This window comes from Trichosurus vulpecula, chromosome 4 (assembly GCF_011100635.1).
Source record: "Trichosurus vulpecula isolate mTriVul1 chromosome 4, mTriVul1.pri, whole genome shotgun sequence".
Lineage (NCBI taxonomy): Eukaryota > Metazoa > Chordata > Mammalia > Diprotodontia > Phalangeridae > Trichosurus > Trichosurus vulpecula.
The window spans coordinates 90104571-90126949 of record NC_050576.1 but is presented as its reverse complement, the minus strand read 5'-3'; the positions used below and the strand labels follow the sequence as shown (position 1 = coordinate 90126949).

General features: G+C 35.4%; 1 protein-coding gene across 1 annotated transcript in view; it reads right to left on the bottom strand.

Annotated features, from left to right (window-relative positions):
* Nucleotides 1-12007: 12007 nt before the first annotated feature.
* The window catches only part of RGS21 (regulator of G protein signaling 21), a 32785-nt gene continuing 22413 nt past the window's right edge, over nucleotides 12008-22379 (bottom strand). Inside the window, exon 4 of the mRNA XM_036757982.1 lies at nucleotides 12008-12211. Coding sequence (XP_036613877.1) covers nucleotides 12008-12211 — 204 coding nt within the window. The remainder of the gene's footprint in view (nucleotides 12212-22379) is intronic.

Below are 22379 nucleotides of genomic sequence, written 5' to 3'. Positions count from 1 at the left end.
GCTACTGGACTCTGATGACTGGAGGAGAGAGTGAGTCTGATAACTTTCCACAGCTCTGCCTCATTCAAATACAATTCACGTGCAAGACATACGCTTGTGATGTCATTGGTTCTTTTTGAGAACTAAGGATGAACAGCAACAACTATCAAGACTAGAACAGTAATTGCCTCCATAAATGTTTAAATGTTCTCTCTTTGAAGACTAATAGTTTTGGGGAAACTCCTACCTCCTGAGACAGTCCCTTCCACTTTTGTGTAATAATAACTATAGCTATTATTTTGTGTAGCTCAAACTGTTAGGACATTTCTTCTATTTTTTCCTTTTTTTAAAAAAAGAGTTAGATTTTTTATTTTTAGTTTACAATACTTAGTTCTACATGTTTTTGAGTTTCAAATTATCTTCCCTTCCCTTCCCTCCCTCCTACCCCCCAAGACAGCATGCAGTCCAATATAGATTCTACATAAACCTTTGCATTAAACTTATTTACACAAAAGTCAAGTTACAAAGAAGGATTATGTCCAATGGAATGAATCATGAGAGAGAAGAAACAAAACCAAAAAAGAAGAGAAAAAAAAGAGAGCAAATAGTTTGCTCAGTCTGCATTCAGACTACACAGTTCTTTTCTGGATATAGCTAGTTTTTTCCATCATGAGTCTTTTGGAGCTGTCTTTGAGCCTTGCATTGCTCAGGAGAGCCAAGTCTATCAAAGTTAGTCATCACAGAATCAATATGTCTGTGGTTGTGTATAATTTTCCCCTGGTTCTCTCATTCAGCGTCATATCATGTGGGTCTTTCCAGGTTATTATGAAGTCCATATCTTCCCCATTTCTCATAGCACAATAGTATTCCATTACATTCATATGCCACAACTTGTTCAGCCATTCCCCAATTGATGGGTATCCCCTTGATTTCAAATTCTTTGCCACCACAAAAAGAGCTGCTATAAATATTTTTTGTACGTACAGGTCCCTTTCCCACTTGTATGATCTCTTTGGGATATAGCCCTAGGAGTGATATTGCTGGGTCAAAGGGTATGCACATTTTTATAGCCCTTTGGACATAGTTCCAAATTGCTCTCCAAAATGGCAGGATCAGTTCACAACTCCACCAACAATGTATTAATGTTCTAATTTTTCCACATTCCTCTCCAGCATGTATCATTTTCATGTTTTGTCATGTTAGTGAATCTGGTTAGAGAGATGTGGTACCTAAGAGTTGTTTTGATTTGCATTTCTCTAATCAATGCTGATTTAGAGCATTTTTTCATATGCCTATAGATCTTTAATTTCTTCCTCTGAAAACTGCCTGTTCATATCCTTTGACCATTTCTCATTTGGGGAAAGGAAGTTTCTTCTATCATTTGGATATCTTCCTCTCTACAAGTGCCATCCATTGCTCTTAGGTCTGCCTCTGAGACCAAGTAAAATGTCCAATATCTTTTATGTATCATAGCCATTTATGATATTTCCTTTGTTTCTTCTCTGTTCCAAAATAAGTCCCCTGTTTGATCAAATGATTCTAGAATAGCATGGTTCCCAGTCCTCTCTCCATCTAGCTTTTCTTCTTCTGAAATGTTTTAGTTTGACAAAGTCCTTCCTAAAGTGTTGCTTTTAGAACTGAATGCGGTACTCTAGATACAATGTACTGGCCTGCTTTTTAAAATCTGATCAAGGGTGAGGTTTTATGTTTTTATCTAACTCTCCCACACTTTTGATATTGCAGTGAGAAAACAGATGCTACTAAGTATCTCCAGCATTATCACAGTGCTTATCATCTTATCAGTATGTAATAAGTGCTAGTTGATTGACTGATCAACCCCTGCCTCTTTGACCCGTTCTAAGCTGTCAAAGCACCATGGCTTGCCTGGAGAGTCAATGAATAGTTCACATTGAATTGCTAGTGTGTTGACTACATATCAAATACAGAACTTCATTACACGCCAAGTATCATTATTGTACTCTCCTTAACAACCCATATGACCAGTTTCTAATGAATAATTTGTAGAAGTTTCTGAAGGTCTCCAATATTTTGTATATAGCATTCTTCAGTTAATGACCAGTCTGTACATTTCTCAAATTGGGTAGTCTATGATTTCCACTTCTTTATTGCTAACACATATGTACCATATAAAAATACTTAATAAAAACAGTGGAAGACAAGAGTCTAATTATGGCACTACCTTATTTCTCCTTTTTGCATCTTCTACCACAATTTCAGTGGAAAGGACTCCTAAATCTCAACCTCCAACCATGGCCCTTAGTCTATCTCTAGGCCCTACAGATTGTGCTACAGAATCAGAAATTCAAATGTTAAGAATTGAACTCGGCATCTTCCTTTCTCTCAAATAAGCAGTTCTTTTTGTTTCACATTTTATTTCCAATGGGATTATCTTTTTCATTCAAGTCCTTCAAGCTTGTCATCATGGCATTGACTTTACTCAATTGTATTTGTTCCTATTAAAAAAAATAGTGAAAAAGTTTTTTCCTCACTCACCCACCCACCATGACTGGTTCATTTGCGCCTTCTACTCCATTTCAATTGTAATTACCTGAGGTAGTCTTTCAATAACTCTTCTCTCTCTGTCTCTCCCTGTCTCTTTGTTTCCCTGTCTGTCTGTCTGTCTCTCTCTCTCTATCTCTGTCTCTGTCTGTCTCTCTTTCTCTGTCTCTCTGTTTCTCTGTCTTTCTCTCTGTCTCTTTTAGTTTAACCTGCAGACATGTGTTTGAATGATCTATTTTCAATTCTATTTTTGCCATGTCACTAGAAGTGATCTTTTCCACAATTGTTGGAGAACCTTCATTCATACCCTATCACTATGTTAGTATCTTCCCCTTTCAGATTATCTTCCTTCTAATCCTTATACATCTTGAACCAAGTTATTTAGAAGCTTTTCCTCCCCTCCATATGAATATAAACTTCTTGAGGACAGATATTATTTTTGCCATTCTTTGTATAGCGCATTCCATATAATAAGAGACTAATCAATGTTGTTGACTGACTGTAAAGTGGCTCACCAATCAAATGTCAACTTTCTGACTTCTTGTTCTGTCTTCTTTAGATTCTTCCCTCAAGCAAGAAAAAAGAAACAAGCAAACAAACAACCAAACAGCAAAAACAACACAAACAATGATGGGTGTGCCTAAATTCTTTTCTCATTGTTGCCAGAGTAACAGGAATTCTTCATCCATCTCTCCATCCTGCCAATCTGCTATCCATCCATCCATCTATCTATCCATCCATCCATCCATCTACCCCTTCCTCCATCCATCTCTTTTCACTCTTTTTTAATTACTGAATATCTTTATATAAAATAATATGGAAATATGTCCTCTGGTTCTTTTTATATATGTTTATCTTGTCATCACAATGAACTGATAAAATGAATATGAAAACACTCTGAATATTCCAAAGCATTATACTGTTGTGAGACTTTTTTATTTATGAACTTTCCAACTAAATTTGAAGCTGCTTGAAGATATGACCTAATTTTTCTCCTTGTCTCATGTGATATCTAACAGTGATTTATGCATTCAGTGGGCTGTCAACAAAGTCACCTGGCACAATAAAGTAAATTTTCAGTAAACTTGAGAATTTAATTCAATAATTTTGAAAATCAAGTGTTTGCGCATGACTGTTTCTTCAACATAGGCAACCTGTGCAGAAGCTGTGCTTCTGACTTTCTGGACTTCAATACTGTGCCTCAGCGGTTCCACTCTGGAACTTTCCTCAGAATCTGGGCCTCCTCAGTCTGAAGCATCTTGCCACAGTGTCAGTCCCCTTCTCTCAATATTGATTTCCTCCCAATGCCTTCATTTAGGGGTGGGGACCAGGCCAGCCAACCTTCTTTCTCCCTCCTGTCTGTCCTTCTGTCTTTCCAGCTTTCAACACCATATTCCCAGGTATTACTTCCCCATCCCTTTAAATTCTCATTAGAATATAAGCACACTGAGAACAGGGACCACCTTTCTCTTTGTTTGTATTTCTATCCCCACCACTTAGCATAATGCCTGACACATAGCAAGATCTTAAGAAATGCTTATTGCCTTGGCTATACATTCCATATAGAGCTAGATGTAATTCCACCTAATGTCTAAACTGAGGGAAGCACAATAATACAATTTATATATTCTTCTTCTATTGAGTTTTCCATTTTGAAAGCTAATCATTAATAATTTAAAACTTCTGCCTTAATTAAGGCCAATAATAGCACATGAGAATGTTCTCGCTAATCCTGGCTGATCACTGGAAATGAGAAACAAAATCAAAAACAAATAGAAAACTTGTTGAAAGCAGACAAGTCCATGAGTTAATTCTCCAAATAAAAAACCATTGTGTTTCAGACGAGAAAACCAATTAAAAGCACAACACATGAATTTTATAGCATTTACTTCTTTACTACATAATGTGTGTTTATAGAGAACATATAAACATGCATAGTGTAAAACCTTAGAATGCCTTTAATAAAATTCTAAATTTCCTTCAAGTTACTACAAAATGATATTGCTACACCTTCTGATGGTTTATGTTGCTTACTCAAATAATTTAGTTTCAGAAAATAACTTTTTAGTTAAATTTAAATACAGATAAGCCACAGAATATGACATTTGTAATCAATCTTTAACTTTGAGTGTTATGAAAATATTGCTTCTAGCAAATAAGGAGATAGGAAAGAAGGATGGTAGGAAGGAACAAAGGAAGGAAGGAAAGGAGTAAAGAAGGGAGAGGGAGAAATCATGCAAAGGCTTCTAAAAAACTGTTGGACATCAAATGGTCCTTAAAAAGACCTGCTTTGGTAGATTGATCATAAACCAACTGTTAAAATCTCCCTGGAAATGCACATGGCACTAATAATGGGTTATTGTATGTCCCCATAAAATTGTTATGTTTGTGTATTAAGCAAGTCCTGTTTTGGATGATTAACTTTGGAACCTGTTTTTCTCAGCACATACACATTTCCCCCATTTTTTTCGGTTTATAAAAGGCAATGAAAATCAGCCATATGACTTTGGATTCATTATTATAATTTTATAGCAAACATGGAATATTTGGAAAAGAAAAGAAAAATAAATCAATAATTCAAAAGGTCTGTGCACTAATAATATTTGCTCTTTTTAGGAACAACCTTATGATTGAAAAATATGATTATTTCAATTAAATATTTAAATGATATAAATGCCAACAACATTCAAGACAGCTACATCATGGAAAATTAATTTGTTCTTATTACCATATCATAAAACAGTAGAATATGTATTAAATGTTATCTGTATAGTAATCATCACTCACTATGTGAATGACTCAGCTATTACAATTTGTTTTTCTAAATATACAAAAGCAATAAATGAGAACGAGGCAAATATAACATTTTCAGAAATTAATTAGCAGTGCCAAAACATTCTTGTTTATAAAAATAAAAATAATGGAAATAACTTTTTATGGAACATATGCAGAAATAGTTAATTAAACAATCATCACCCAGGAAATAATGTGAATAGCAACAAGATGGCTCTTGTTTCTCAGAAACGTTCAAGATGATGTTAATATAAATACAAAACATGACATGCATAAATATTCAGTAGTTAAAGGAGCAGATTGAACTGCCAATGGATATTCTTATTTTGAGGACAATTTTTTCATATCTTGGACAGAACAGAAAGTGGGAAAAGGAATAGAGTGTGCTGCTCAAATAAAATTTTAAAAATTCCACCTTTCTGTTTTGTCTTATTTTCTTACCATCTGTTTCATTTGGAAATGCACAGGTACCTCCACTTGTTCTCAGAACTAATGTATATTTTGTCCAATCAGCACTGCAAACACTAATAGTGTTTAATAGATAAAAATCCCATCTGGAGGAGCAATGCTAAAATAATCATTACTTGACATGTACCATTAAAAATCCAGTGACAATCCTTGGGAAAAATGGAGAGGAAAAAGAGTGTGCATATATTCTTTGCCCTTAGAAGATCATAATTGGATATTAAATTACTCTGACTTTTCCTAACACTTTTGACATGACTATTGAGCTATCTTTGAAGAAAATGGCATCCTGGTAAAAGAAATTATGTAGCTGTGTGAAAGAAATCAAAACCAGTACCACATTAGAAATCACCCCAGTTAGAATTATTATACTAAGAATGGAGGGAAGAAAACCAGTAGTATTTACATCAAGTTCCCATTAAAAAATGACCTTCTCTTCATTTTATAATAGTGATTTGTATATTATTTTTTTTGCTTGCTAACATAGCTTGTGTGATTTCAGAAAAGTAGCAGGTATGGAAAAATGGAGCATAATGCATTTGGAGAAAATTATCCAGACTCTAAAGATGGCATGATATGTGCCAAGTTATCCATTATATCTCAGGGAACCTAAGTGTAGTATTCCCTAAAGACTGGTTCACTGTGCTATTGGGATCAAGACTGAGAGAATTCTGGGTACCATCAGGAAGGATACCAGAAACAAACAAAAAACAAAAATAAAATCCCACAATAGGATAAGGAAAAAACACAATAGGTTTAGAGGTGGGAGGATTATTAAATTTCACTTTGTCCAACTTCCTCATTTTACTTATGAGAAAATTGAAAGACAGTGGTTAAATGATATGTCCAAGGTCGTAATATAGCAAATGGCAGTCAGGATTCATACTCATGTCTTCTGATTCTAAATCTAGCCTTCTTTTCATTTCTCTTATCTTTTCATTTCTCTGTGCTATCTGCTGCCTCTCTACCTTATGACACTTTGACATATATGCTTGGAATGATGTGTACAAATTCTGAAGTTCAAAGAAGATATATAAAAAAAAAAACTAGAGAAGGTCCAGACAGAAAAGAAGTAACTAAGATATTCAAGGAAAACTCAAGGGTCGTATATTAGTATAGAATTAAAAACATATGATTATTCACTTAAAGATTTCAATTATAATAGAATATAAGCTTCTTTGAAACCCTAACAACTAATATATAGTATTCACAATAAGATACTTGTGAAATTGCTTTATAAATTTTCTGAAATTATTAAGGGTATATGTGAAGCTTAAAAGCAGTATTTTGGGGATACATTAAAGGGTATAACTTGTGAAACTTGTGTAACTTGACTTGTAATAGAGGTTAAAAATATAAACAATTTCCAAAAAGAAAGGTTAGATAAATTAATGGATTATGTAGGAAACATTGCACAATAACATTATGTTATTTGGGCAGTAGGTTGATTTCATATTCAACAATCGTCAGTTTTGATGGGGGTTTGAAATATGGTTTAAATGTTTAGTTCTGGAAGGGATTGTAAATGTCATCTGGAATACCATGAAAGGCAACTATGTTTTTACACAAATTAAATTTGGTGCCACCTTCACAAAAATTGATTTGATCCAGAATGAGATTTGCTGTCTCCTTGGGATTTGGAATATATTAATTTTTTTTCAAAATAATAGAATAAATTATATTATCACCAAAAAAAGCAACAAAAATTTACATTAGTGTTTGATATTTATCTTTCTTTTGGAACTTGCAATTTTTATTATTTCACTTACCACCAATGGTATTTGAGTAAAATGTGTTTTAAGGAAGAAAGATTTTTGGTATTGTGGCTACAAAGAGTAAAAGAAGTCTGGAGCAACTTCTTTATGGAAGAACAATGTGCTTATAGAGGTCTGGTGTTCCTAATTAGCTTTACCCATGTTTGTGCTTGTGGAACTGTTTTATGTGTCCCTGGAGAAGTTGTGTTTGAAGTTTCACTGTTAACCTGCTTGAGGTTTAAGCAGTGTTGACTATAGTCTTATGGACAACTATATCCTGAATACTCTCCTATTTTCTCAGATGTGCCTTTGTCAAGGATTCATAGGTCCTTGATATTTGAAAGTCAGAGGATCTTGGTAATGGTCCACAAAGAGATATGGGTCTGGAGCTTACTCCTCATTCCAACGACAGAAGCAAGCAAAATCAGAGCAAATAATGGGTCAGAAGGGTGGGTAGTCAATGAAAACTAAATAATTTCTTTAATAATTAAAGTCTCAAAGATAAATAAAGCTTTTAGGCCTCTAATTCATTGTTAGTATAGAATACACAGATTAGGATCCAAGGTATGAAAACTAGGCAACACATACGAGGGTTTGCCATCAGCAAGCATGAATTTGGAATCATAGAAGCTTTGCCACTAACTACCAGTGTGACTAAATAAGTCACAACCTCTGAGTTTCTGCATAGAGGTCAACCTACACAGCCTTTAAGGTCCCTTCCAACTTTTTATTTAGTCTCTGTTCTTCTGACCAATGTGACAATATGATGTATCCATAAAATACTTCTTACCTTTTAAATAAAGAATCTGACTTTCTGCTGAAATTCCTTTCTAAAAAATTGAACATAATCATATGGTAATTGGAATGTTTCATCTTTAGCAAAAAGACATGCATTCATTTAAATTTCTATAATGATATGCATTGACTCAAGGTATAGGGAAGTTTTTGTCATGCCAGTAACTTAAGTGTTCCAGCCTAGTGAGTGCTAAACTGGAATCTTGCATGGAAAAGCACCTTCGTAGACACAATTTAGCATTAGGACTTCCAAGTCAAATGTAGAGAAGTGCGCAGCTAAATTTCTTAAGAGATATCTCCTTCTAACACATACTGGCATTGTGATTCTAGGCATGTGACAATCTTGCAGGACCCTAGGTAATTTTCCTAAACATAAATTTCAGAGAAGGTACCTATCTTAATTGATAGATGGGGTTCCTAATTGAGAGCTCCCCACAAATCAGAAGGCTGCTTCAAAAATAATAAAAAAAAAGAGAAGCTAGAAAAATAACAAACCTTCCTGTCCTGAAGGAATATAGGTTGGTGTACATGTAATGTAGCAAATCCTGTTTGATATTATACTTTCTATACTTGGACTTACAGTTGTAGAATGAATTTTCATTTTGAATTTGCTTCATGGCTTACTGCTTATGTGGATGTGGAGGCATGGTTTTGTTTTTGAAATTAATGCTCTTTGGAAGAATAAAAGTAGGCATTCTATTTTTATCCCACTTAAATGTAGTTTTATTGGACCAGAGACATCAATACAACATTGTACAAATGGCAATATAAATGTGAAGATTATATTTGGATCTTTGTTGGTTTTAGGTCTTTGATATGTAAAATTTTAGACTCTTTTATAATACTTATAGACTTTACTTTTTTCTATAAGTGAAGGACACAGATGATTTTAGGATCATCTCAAAATCATAAATTTTTATACCTGGCTTCCTTTGAGGTTTTAAAAAGGTGTTTTGGTCATAAATAAATGAAACAATGTATAGGATCCCAATATAATTTGACTTTCAGAAAGATTATTCTCTAACTACACCCCCTGAGCTCATGTTATTTTTTGTAGAATTCACATAATTGAAACTCCAGAAGTGTTAACTCCAATTCTGTCATTCATTCACACCTCCCTTTTTGGTAACTTTAAGCAGGAATAAAGTTAAATGGAGGTGAGAATGAAGTTTGTCACTGCTTTTTTCCTTATGAAAACTCAATAGAGCCCTCTCAACTCTCCAGGAGGTTGGTTTGTAGCCTAGATAGTATTACATTCATTGAAATACTCATAATTATATATCATTGCTGCCACAATTAAAGCTATGTTTATTGGACTATGATCTGATTCATCCATTATTTCTTATACTTTTCATGTACTACTGTGTTAACAACGTTAAATAAACCATAGGCTAATTGTTTGCTTGTTTTTGTTTTACAATTGTGTAAAACATTTCCATATTAGTAACTTTGTATAAGAAGACTAGACTATAAGAAAAAAAGACAGAAAGAAAGAGAAAAATAATGTGCTTCTGTCTGTATTCAACCAATATCAGTTCTTTCTCTGGAGGCAGATGGTATGCTTCATCGCTAGTCCTTTGAGGAGTCTTAGATCGTCGTATTGCTGAGAATAGCTAAGTAGTTCATAGTTCTTCATTGAACAATATTCCTGTTACTGTGTACAACATTCTCCCGGTTCTGTTCATTTTACTATGCATCAGTTCATGTAGTCTTTCCAGGTTTTTCTGAAATCATCCTGCTTGTCATTTCTTACAGCACAATAATATTTTATTACAATCATTTACCAAAGCTTGGTTAACCATTCCCCAACTGATGGATGTCCCTTTCATTTCTAATTCTTAGTCACCAAAAAAAGTCTGCTATAAATATTTTTGTACAGATAGGTTCTTCTCTCTTTTTTGGATGCTTTTTGGGAGTATAGACCTAGCAATGGTATTGCTGGATGAAAGGGTATACGCAATTCTATAGCCCTTTTGACCTTGTACCAAATGGTTAGATTAGTTTAAAACTCCATCAACAATGCATTAGTGTCCCAGTTTTCCCACATTCCTTCCAGCATCCAACATTTTCCTTTTTTTGTCATATTAGGCTAATTATTTTGTTTGCTTTTTTATAGCAATGTCTTTTACCCATTTTATCTCCACTAGGAAAAAAACAACAACAAAAAATCTTTTCACAACAATATAAGTGCATTTAAGTAATGGAACACTAATAACTTCAAAAGGTATTTATTCATCACTTCTTTGACCATGATTCCACCTGTCACTGGGAATACAAGAAGTTGTTCTGTTCCCTCCCATCCCCCACTCTCATTACTTTGTATTGACATTTTATATAGTATTTAATTTATAGGTACAGGTGGTCTTCCCCATTACAATGTAAGTTACTTGAATGCAGGGGCTGTTTAGTTTCTGTTTCTGTGTCCTCAATACCAATACAATGGCTGACATAGAAGGTGTGTCCTAAAAACTTGTGGAATGAAGGGAATAAGGAATAAATTAATCTCCTAATTGTAAGAGGAGGTAGAATTTTATAACTTCTGAACTGATTTAGATAAGAGGTATCTGGAGATGTCGTGAGAACATGGATAATCTGTCATTGCTTCTTATGTGAAGATGACTAGATGTTATAAGCATAGAGTTCTTTTTTTGTAGGATTGGATGATAGGATGGATATCATACTCCATTGCTGCTCGTTAGATCCTAATTTCATTTACTCATAAGTATGAGGCTACTAAATAGCTGAATAACCTCCCCAATTAACAAAATTAGTTCTATACTAAATCCCTAACTTCAGCTCAGTACTACTTCTGTACATGGAGGCTATCTCCATAGGATCATAAACCAGAAGCTGGAAGGGACCTCAGAGGCCCTCTATTTCAACTCCCTCATTTCACAGATGAGGAAACTGAGGCCAAGGGAGATTAAGAACCCTTAACAAAATCATGTAGCAAATGTCAGAGGCAAGATTGGAATCCCAATTCTTTGAGTCTATAGTCAATATTTTGGTAGAATGGAAATATTCTACCAAGCCCTCATTGAACTGATATTAATCATGGATTTTGGTGAGCATTAGATATAGGGAAGCATACATGTGCAACCTTACTCTTTATCTGCAAATGGCTTTGTTGCCTTTTTCTTTAACAGCCTAGGGAAAATGGCTGGCTAGATAACTTACATATCTTATTTTGAAGATCTAATCCCCTTTTCCATGAAAATGGGAGAATAAACACATGAAAGGGCCTGTTTTGGTTTAAATGCTTATTTTTTTACAGAGATAAGGTTTTTAAATGACATAAATGGTACTCAAAACAAAGAGCAGAGTTTTATACAGCTTCCCACTCTGTAATATGAAGATTCATAGCTTCTTGATATTTTAATATTAGGAGAATTTCTACTTGTCATTAAAGAGTTTATTATATCTCTATAAAACCCCCTTCTACATTCTGTCAGGGAGAGATTTTTAAACACCTGGTAAAATTAACAGAATCTAAATAAATGGTTTAGAAAGCTAGGCCTGATATAGGCTTTGAAATTTTTTTCCCCTTCCGTCAGTAGAATAAAAGTTTCTAAACTCTGTAATGAAAGAATCCTATTGAAATTTTATATTTCTAAAATTTAGCCATGAAGTAGAACATTTCAGATACGGTTCAATATCACTTTTGTTCAATAGGAGACTCTAATTATTAACATTTACCTTCTTCACAAAAAGGGGAGCCATCTTTTATGATTTCCATCCTGTTGGCTATTTACCAGTTTTTTATAAGCCTCTGACTTTAGAAAACGAGGAAAAGAGTCCTTGGCCATAAGACTATAGATTAACCTCTGAGCTTCATCAAAACATTTGAGAGTTGGTTCTGAGATATTCCGTGAGATGAGATCTCTGGTGCTGAAGTCAATGTTAATCTATGGGAAGTAAGGTCACATATTATGGTGTTAGACTGCATTGAAGGTTCCAAGTTTTCTATAGAAGCAAATACGCTTTGAATTTATTTTGAAAACACAAAGCAGATGTGATGCGAAATAGCAGGAAGGTCATTCTTTCATTACTCAGTATGTTGAAAACTTTCTATAATGCTTGAGTGAGATGGCATTGACAAGAAATACAGTTAAAAGCATTGCTTAAAATTGCCAAATGATAAATTAAGGAAGAAATTTAATCATATGCTAATTTGTAAAAAGTCATTTAAATATTTCCAAAAAGAGAAAAGTTTTCCCACAGCCTCCACTAATCTCTTCCTATCCCCGTGCCCCAAGGACTCCTATCTTTTCTTTTTTTTTCTAGTCCTTTGTATCTTCCTAATGGACCAAATAAAACACCAACACATCTGCTTATTAGGAGACTTCAACATACATATTGATTGTCCCTCAAATATCCAAACTTCCCCATTCTTTAACCTACTAAATTCTCACAATCTGTTCCTCTACTCCACCTTCCCTATTCACAGGGATGCTAACACCCTAAAACTTGCCATACTCAGAAGTGTTACACTTCCATGTTTATGAACTCTGAAATTTCTTTTTCTTATGATAACCTCATATCATTACTGCAAACCCTGTTCTTCATCATCATTATGACCTAGTCCCTCCACTCTTCAGTTATCTTCCAGATCATCACCCCTGAACTGGCTACACTAAGCCCACAACTCTATTTAGACCCCTTCATACAATTCAACTCTACATTAATCACATTTTGCCAATCAAAACCTTAGATTACTTCTGTCCTCTACTTCCTGTTCATGTGCTGCTGAAGTGAACTAGAGAAAAATGTTGAACAGTAAAACTTAGGCTACATAATCTAGACTGGGCTCTCAGTATGGCAAGGCAATACTTTGTCATCAGAAACATCCCTTCTTAATCCTCCTATAAGCACCCCCTCCTTCTACCCTTTCAGTTGAAGACCTTGATTCATACTTCATAAAAAAAGTTGTGACCATTCACCAAATTCTCCCTCTTCCCTCCTTACTCACATCTCTTGGATATTTTTCTCCACTATTGCTTCCAGCATCCCTGTTTCACATGAAGAGATGGCTCTTCTTGCAGAGACAAGAACTATTGATCCTGATCCCTCCCTTCTCTATCATCTTTTCTAACAGATTGCCCCCAGGCATGCACTGGGGTCAGCTCTAATCTGCTTTTCCATTTCATATTAAATGTTCATTGTGAAAACTAAATACATCCCACAAATCAGCAATCACTACAAATGAGACTTGATTTGTTGTTTTGTTAATCATCTAGTCTTAAGAAAGCGTTAATGATGCAGATTCAACCAGTGTTTTCCTTCATGAGACCATAGTTACTAAACATTTACCACTACATTTCTGTGTTGACTTGCTATCATCCCCACTCTCCCTTTATAATCTTGACTCTCTTCTCATATGATCAAACTTTCCCTACTGTCTACCAACAAGAGCTCATGTTTTGCCCCATCCTAAAAGAAAAGAAACAAAAAAAAATCACTAATTCTACCATCCCTGCTGGCTATCGTCTTCTATTTGTACTCTCCTCAGCTAAACTTTTCAAGAACGCCATTTATCCTAGGCGCCTTTATTTCTCCTCTCAAGCTTCTTCTAAGCCTTCTGTTGTCTGTCTTCAGATGTAAGTATTCTGTTGAAACTTCTGCCTCCAATGTTAATTGTTAAATTTATTAGCCTTTCTTTGATCTCTCTTCAGCCTTTGGCACTATCAGCCACCTTTTTTCCTCTTGATAATCTGTTCTTTGCCTCCTGTACTCCTTAGATTCTTTGTTAGATTTCCATGCTCACTAACTTCTAAGAGTCTGTCCTTTTTTCTTTTCTTTTCTTATACACTGTCTGACTTGGTGACTTCATCAGCTCCCTTTGGTTTAATGATAGGCTCCATGAAGAAGATTCATATGTGTGTGTATATATGTATATGTATATGTATGTGTGTGCACATATAAACATAGTATATATAAACATTACATATATGTATATGTATTTATAAATGTACACACATTATACTATATTAAATATACATAACACACATACAATATTGTATATATGTGTACAAACACATACAATATTATGTGGGTGTGAGATACATACATATATACACAAGCATATATACACATGTATGTGATATACATACATACATACATACATACATACATACATACATATTCAGCCTAACCTTGTTCTTGGGCCATAGTCCCATTTCATCAACTTCCTCTTGAATATCTAAAATTATAGGCAATCTCAAGCTCAAGTGTCCAATTTGCCTCCCCTTTACCCCTGCTCCAATTGTCCAACTTAACCTCTTTTGAACTTCCTTATCCAGGGTACCATCATCTTCCTAGTCACCTAGGCTCATAAGCACAGTGTTATCTTCAACCCTTCACATGAACTCCCCTGACACATCCAATCTCTTACAAACTTTGTCATTTTATCTTCACAATATCTCTTATATGCCCCCTTCTTTCATTTGGGGGACAATGAGTGAGAGAAAGGAGCATCTCTCACACAGCCACCACATTTATATAGGCATTTCTTGCCTGCAGCCTTCTCATTGCTCTACTCATAACAAGTGCCTTCCCCCTCCAATACAACCTCTGCTCATTTGGCAAGGAGATTTTCCTAGAGATCAAGTCTAACTACATTCCCTCCCCCCATAAACTCTTGGTTCCCCAGTATCCCTGGGAATTAGTCTTTTCTGTTTTTTTTAAACTCTTCACAATCTGTTACCTTTCTACCTTTCCAGTTTTACTTTACTCCATGCAGCTACTAGGATGCAGCTACACTACCCAGAAGACTCTAAACTTCTTGCCCTTTTATTGACTATGTCCCTTGCCTTCCCTGGCTTTTTAAAGACTCAGGTGAAATCCTACCTACTCTAGGATAATTTAACAGCCTCCATCTTCCCTACCCACCTACTAACCCCTTCCTACTAAGAAGATCTTCCATCTACTCTGTATATATCTTGCATGAAGATATTTATTTACATGTTGTCTCCCCCTTTAGAACATGGAATCCTTGAGAGCAAGAATTGTGTTTTTGCTTAAAAAATATCCTCAGAATTTAGCACAATACCTAGAATATAATAGAAGCTTAGTAAAGCTGAATTGGATATGGAATCCAGGATTGTTTCTGAAATAAATTTTTTCTCCCTGGAGAATCTTTCTATCCAGGGTAGAGGAAGAAGGGTCTGGATACAGAGAAGACAGACTGACCAAATAACAAGGAAGGGGGTCTAGGCCACAAATGCCTGGTAGAACATTAGGTTCATTCTGCTGCGAAGGTAGTTGACGCTTGAATAAGGACATAGAATTTCTAAGATGAAATTCTTTGTGTATTTGAAATTTGAAAATATAGGACAATGAAGAAAGAATAGCTCAACTGAATGTAACAAATAGGAAATGTTAGTCTTGATTCTGGACAGACATGACAATCTTAAATACATTGTAAACCTCAGTTTCACTTCCCTCCCCTCCTCTTACCCCATGATTTCTTGTGAGGAAATATTTCTGATTAAAAAAGAAAGAAAAAAGCTTAGCTATTTTGTTCTACACATCTATGTTGAGGGGGAGTCAATCTTAATAACTAGAAGGCTGGCCTTAGTGTCAGGAAAAAAATTTTTTTCAAGTCCTGCCATGCACATATTTGGGTTTTGCTATCATGGGAAAGTCAGTTAAAGTCTCATTACTCCAGACAACACTTGTAATGCTCTAAAGAGCTGAACAACCTGATCTGAACTGGAAGAGAGGATGTTGTCAACCCAAAGCTGATTATATGGATAAAATTATACATCTGGCTGATGTCTCCCCTCCAAATGGATATATACACATGCATGTACACATATATGCATACATATACACACATATATGGATGTACATAGTATATGGATATAAAATTTTAAGACTCTCATAATGAGAGATAGGGTATGGCTGCTTTAAAAGTTCTGTCAGCAAAATATCCCAAATTATAAAAATTCTGATGGTCAAGGCTGAGGAGAAGGAAGACTTATTATATGTTAATTTTAATATGCTCCAGAAATGAGCTAGGAACTGAGGACATATTTGTTAGTTTATTTGTGATTGGGGAAAGAATTATCGTTAGGAGGAGGCTTCCAATGTGGGTTTTTTCTTTCTTGGTAGGTTTTAATTCATTTGGAAATAGGTAAGAGAGAAAACTGTGACCTAGAGGCTGGCAGGGCAACACAACAAGTCAGGTAAGAACTCCTCTGATAAGTGCAGTCCCCGAGTGAGGTGTTAGCTGCAGTGTTAGAGTAAGCCTCTAATTAGGCATGATGCCTGAGGGGAGAAGATGATCACCAAGGTAACCTGGAAAAAGTTGGTTTTTTTTTTAATAGAGACCTGGCAGGTCAAGGAATCCAGAGGATTCTCAGGCCCAAAGTAGCTTGAGGCCCTCTAATAGAAATAAAAACCTGAGTAAAGTACCTAGCAGGAGGCCAAGGTTGATTTATAGTGCTTGGGTGCTTCAGTATGAGTTCTGAGAAAGCTTGAAATGTCTTAAGATAGTCAGATAACACAAATAGGGAAGTAGTACCTCTCCACTGGACTTGCCAAAAGATGCTAGCATTTTCCCGTTTCCTTTTTATTTCTTTTATTAATCTCTCTTGCATTATTCTAATCCCCACAGGGTTTTTTCTTAGTCTTTAAGCCTCTAAATCTACAATCTTTTCAGCTCTTCTCCAATTTATTGACTCTCAGTGGACATCTCACTACCAAATTGTCTTCTAAATTGACTCTAACAGGATTTGCTTAATTTTTCCTTTCAAAGCTTCTACTTCTATTCCTATCTTGTTACCTGAAAAATTTCTCTTTTCTATTCTATATTCATTCTCTTCTTGAAAATATTATGTACTTCTACACATTTAATGCCTCATGGGAAAAGCTCATAAATTTGTATTTCCATTCTTGCATTGTCACATTATCATAGATCCTTGGTATTAGAAGGTATCTCAGAGACCACCTAGTCTAATCTTTTCCCAACTGAAGATTCCATCTACAACACATCTGACAATTGGTCATCTAGCTTTTACTTAAAGGCCTGCTACTTTGTGAGGCAGTCTTTTTGACTTTGTCATAGGGCTTATTTTTAGGATTTTTTTCCCTTTACACAAGCCTTAATCTGTTTCTCTACAGGTCTAATCTCCATGTGACAGACATTCAACTACTTGAAGATTGCCATTAAGCATATTCAGTTGCTTCAATGGATTCTCAAGTGGCATGATCTTGAGGCCTATGCACCCTAAGGATCACTTTACCTTGCATGATGTCCTACTTATCAGTGTCTTTCCTAAAACAGGGTGCTCAAAATTAAACATCATACACCAGATTGGCTGACCAGGGCGGCGTATAATAATATAATGTATACACTGTTCTTTGCATAAAGAGAGGAATTATGGTGTAATAAATTGAGAGTTGGCCAGGTATTCCTGGTTCAAATTCTTTCTCTGAAACATACTGACTGTGTGACCCCTAGAAAGTCATTTAATCTTTAATTGCTCCAGTCAATTCTCTAAAAGTAGACATTACAGAGAAGGCTATCTTCTGCTTTGCTGGAAGAAATTTTCACACCCAAGAGTTCCCTAAACCAGTGAAATCAGAGGCCTAACCTCTATATTCACAAAGACCAGCCCAAGGTCACATTTTTTTTTGCTGCAAATCACACTACTGATATGTTCAATTTGGAATACACTAAAACCTACACTTTGTTTCAGAAAACAATGCTATATAGCCACATGGCCTTTGCTATTCTCATGAACTTCATTCAGTCTCATATTTATAGCTATTTCATTTCATTTCCGATTCAACATCTCAAACAACACTTCAAATTCAAGAAGTTTAAGAGTGGACTCATTATTCATCCCTATAAACCTTGTATTAAGTTCCTGATTTCTGTGAACTAAATCATGCTTTCCCTAGTCATCTAAGCTCAAAACCCTGGACTCATCTTTACATTCATTGTTTTCCTTATCCCTCATATCCAATCAAAGAAGAATAAAACTTTATAATTTTTGGACAAAGGACCTTAATAATCTAGTCCACCATTTTATTTATGCCAGAGCAACACTAAGTCACATTAAATACTAAATGGCATTAAAACATTTAACACATAGATAGTAAGTGAGAGAACTAGGATTAGAACCCAGATCTCCTAACTTTCAGTCCTGTGCTGGTTCTACGCCAGTGGTGTCAAAATCAAATAGAAACAGGGGCCACTAAGCCATACATAAGGATCCCTGCATGCACACATTCCCTTAGAAAACAATATGTTAAAATTATCTATGTTTTTGTATCTTTATTTTTAAAAATATTTCTGAATTGCATTTCAATCTGGTTTGAATCTGCTTGGGAGTGTTATGGCTGGAAGTCATGTGTTTGAGATCTCTGTTCTACACTATGATGCCCCTTGTTGTCAAATCTTCCTTCCCAATGTCTCTAGAATTCAGGCCTTATTTTCCATTCCCATTGAGATTATTATAATTCAGGCCATTATTATCTCATTTCCTTAACAGTTTGCCTGGATTATAAATATTTCTCCTTTGTCTGTCTTGGAAACCATTGCAAATTTCATGTTCCTGTATTATGATTGTGTCATTCTCATGCTCAGATATTTTCAAAGACTTCAGATAATTTCAGGTCAACAAAGTTTAAAATCTTTGGTATTCATGGTTCTTCATAATCTGACACTGACCTCCTGGGTCATCTTCTTTCTTCCATTGTATCCTCACTCTATCCCTATCTACACAATAGTTCTAGAAACATTTCTCTGAAACACTTTTACTGTGTTGAATTATGATTAAAAATCCTCATTAGCTCCCCATCTTTATCGTTGTGGGATCATAGATTTAGAGCTGATGGGGATAAATTGTAAAGCTCACAAGTTCAACCCCCTCATTCTTATTTCACAGATACAGACACCAGACATCAAGAATCAGCCAACATGAATTTGTTAAGCACCTTATTTGTGTATTGTCCTTGATAGTACTAAACATAGACTGGTGATTTGGGTGATGCCAAACATAGACTAATGATTTTGTTGCTGAGCAAGTATAAATAACAGAGGCAAGTATCTGAGGAGGCAAGCATCACTCTTTCACTTTTACCCCTACACACACACACACACACACACACCACTTAACTCTTTTTTTCTTGTGCCTGGATTCAAATGCATGGTAGGAATGTTGAGGGAGAGGGAGAGAACAAAGTAACCCCAGTCCCACACAGATTTTTTGTTGTTTTGTTGGATGGAATTCCTCCTTCAAAATTACCTTCAGAGCCTGTGATTCATTCTTTTGAATATTGTCAGTGGTGGTTAATCATCATCCTTTGAGGGTAGATTTTTTTAAAGTAATGAGTCCTTTAGAGTCTAGTCTAGTAAATAAAGTGAACATGAGAATGGCAGGGACCCTGTCTTATTCATTATTATATCTCTTCCATGAGTTGAATATAGTGGCAGAGGCATTTAATAAATAATTGTTACATTGAATCAAGAAGGATATACTATTTTAAAAATGAAAAGGAAGAAGATTTTTTTAAACCTCACTTCCTCTTAAAAATATTAGTCGTGTACACGGCTAAGCTAGAAATGGAATCCAAGCCACCTGGCCCAAAGGTTGTCTTCAACCCTAGCATTCAAGACTCTCCATCCATAATCTAGCTTCAACCCACCTTTCCAACTTCAAGTCCCCCTGACTGTGCACAAGGGTCCTCAAATCCAGCAAGCTGTGTCCCTTGATTATCTTTTATTTATACCCATCTTCGAGGATGTGCTCATACAATGAATTTGATAAGGCCAAGTCTAATAGTATGATCACTGACTCTGTTTGCCAGATTGAGCAATCTGAATGATTGGTTGCTTCCAAAAATAAACTGAAGATATTTCAAAAATAGATTTTGCTCTTAGGGTCATTTCAAAAGAGTAATTTTAAGTGTTTCAAGCAATGGCAGCATCAAACTTTTGAGAATGTAGGAGGACCACTAGAAAGTAGCTTATCTAGAAAATCCTGAAGAAATCAGTTTCTGATGCAAGAAGGTTAAGTACCTACATTACGAATCCATATTCCACCTGTAGCTGCAATCCAGTGACACTGAACTCCTTTTTGACCCTCATACAAGATACTACCTCTATAGACTGTGGCTTTTTACTGGCTGCGCCCTGTGTATACGCCCTGTGTATACGCCCTGTGTATACGCCCTGTGTATACAGTGTTATCCCTCTTCCTATTGTCCTCTTGTCTTCTTTCAAATCTTTACCTGACTTGAAATTGAGACCTGCAAGAAGCATTCCTGGTTTCCTTCAATGCTAGTGCCTTCCCTTTCAGGGTACCTCATATTTACACTGTATACATGTTGCGTGTACATAGTTGTTTGCATTTTACCTCCTCCATTAAATTGTGAGCTTCTTCAGGAATAGGACCATTTTTGCATTTATATCCCTAGCTCTTAGCAAAATACCTTACAAAAAGGAAGCACTTAATAAATGCTGGTTGACCTGATTTGACTTGAGTCTGGTGCAGGGATGTAACAATTGTCATTTCCAAGGATACAGCGATATGTGATTGCTACCATTTACTTTCCCCTTGTCTTTTATTGATTTGGATCAGAACATGCCTAGATAAGTATGACCAGATGTGGCCATTTTTCCTGGTTCCTGTCTCAAAAAAGTAGGTAGAATCAGATTTCTGTATGCCAGAAGGAGAAATACCCAGAGAAGAAATCTTAAGAGGAACTTGGCATCTGGAGATGCAGAATTCCATATAGTGATACAGGGTGGGAGACACAAGGCTAGATAGATTTGTATGAAAAAAAATCTGGGAAATTAAGTGGCCTGTGAGCCCAATATGATTGAAAAGTGTTTTGTGTCAGCAAAATGTGATTTTAGTCTATGTTAAGAAAGGCACAACCATTTCCACTCCTGGCAAGGAAGAAGGAAGTGGTAGTGCCACTATATACATCTGAATCAAATCATCTCTGGAGTGATGTCCTCAGCTTATTGTCATATTTTAGGGAAGACTCTGGCAAAATTATATATATATATATATATAATATATGTGTGTGTGTGTATATGTATGTATGTATGTATGTATGTGGCCAGCTAGGTGGTGCATTGAGTAGAGCATGGGTCCTGGAGTCAGGAGGACATGACTTCAAATCCGACCTCAGACATTTGACACATTTACTAGCTGTGTGACCTTGCACAAGTCACTTAATCCTGTTAGCTAGCCTGGAGAAGAGAAGGCATCAATGAGGATATCACCTGCTGCAGTAACAATTGTCAAAGGTAAGATTTGAACCTACATCCTCTGCCTCCAGAATCATTATTCTTTCCACTACATAATGCAGAAAGACAATTGAGAAATAACCACTGCTTCCTCTCATGAAGTTTTTAAATCTTGTCAGGTTCTAAATCAGTACTGTTACAGCTTAGTCTGATTTAACACAATGCATTATATTCAAATATCACTGATTTAAAACATTTTGCCAACTAAAGTCTGTTTATGGCATATGTTCAAAAGCAAGCTTAACTTTGAGTGCATATTCCTTGGTGGTTTATCCTCTTTGGCATCTTCTGAGATGAGTATCCTTTGCAATATTCATATGCTTCTCTTAACAGGGAAAATATGCAAACAAAATCCCTTTTCTCTACACTAGCAGTTCTTAATTCTTTTAGCTTTTTTTAGTGTTTAGGTTTTTTTTTCTAATTGGGAAGTTATTGTAGTGGTAAGCACTAATTTTCAAGTAAACCTGTTGACTACCTTTAACCCTAAAGTAGTTCCTTAAATTTTTTTTTGCATAATTTGAATGAAGAGTACACTAGTGCTTTCAGATTCAAATTAGCCAAGCTGCTCTCATATAAAAGTTAGCATGTATCTAAGGAAGGACTTTCCATTATGCAAAGGGGATGTGGGCATGCATATGCAAAAGATCTAACCAAAATGAATACACAGAATCTTCAACTTCTTTTATGAGTTCCCCTAAAAGCCATTTTAATGAATGTTACCTGTGACTATCCATATATGTGTGTATACATATATACATACATACATGCATACAGATATATGTATGGATATATGTATGCACACATAT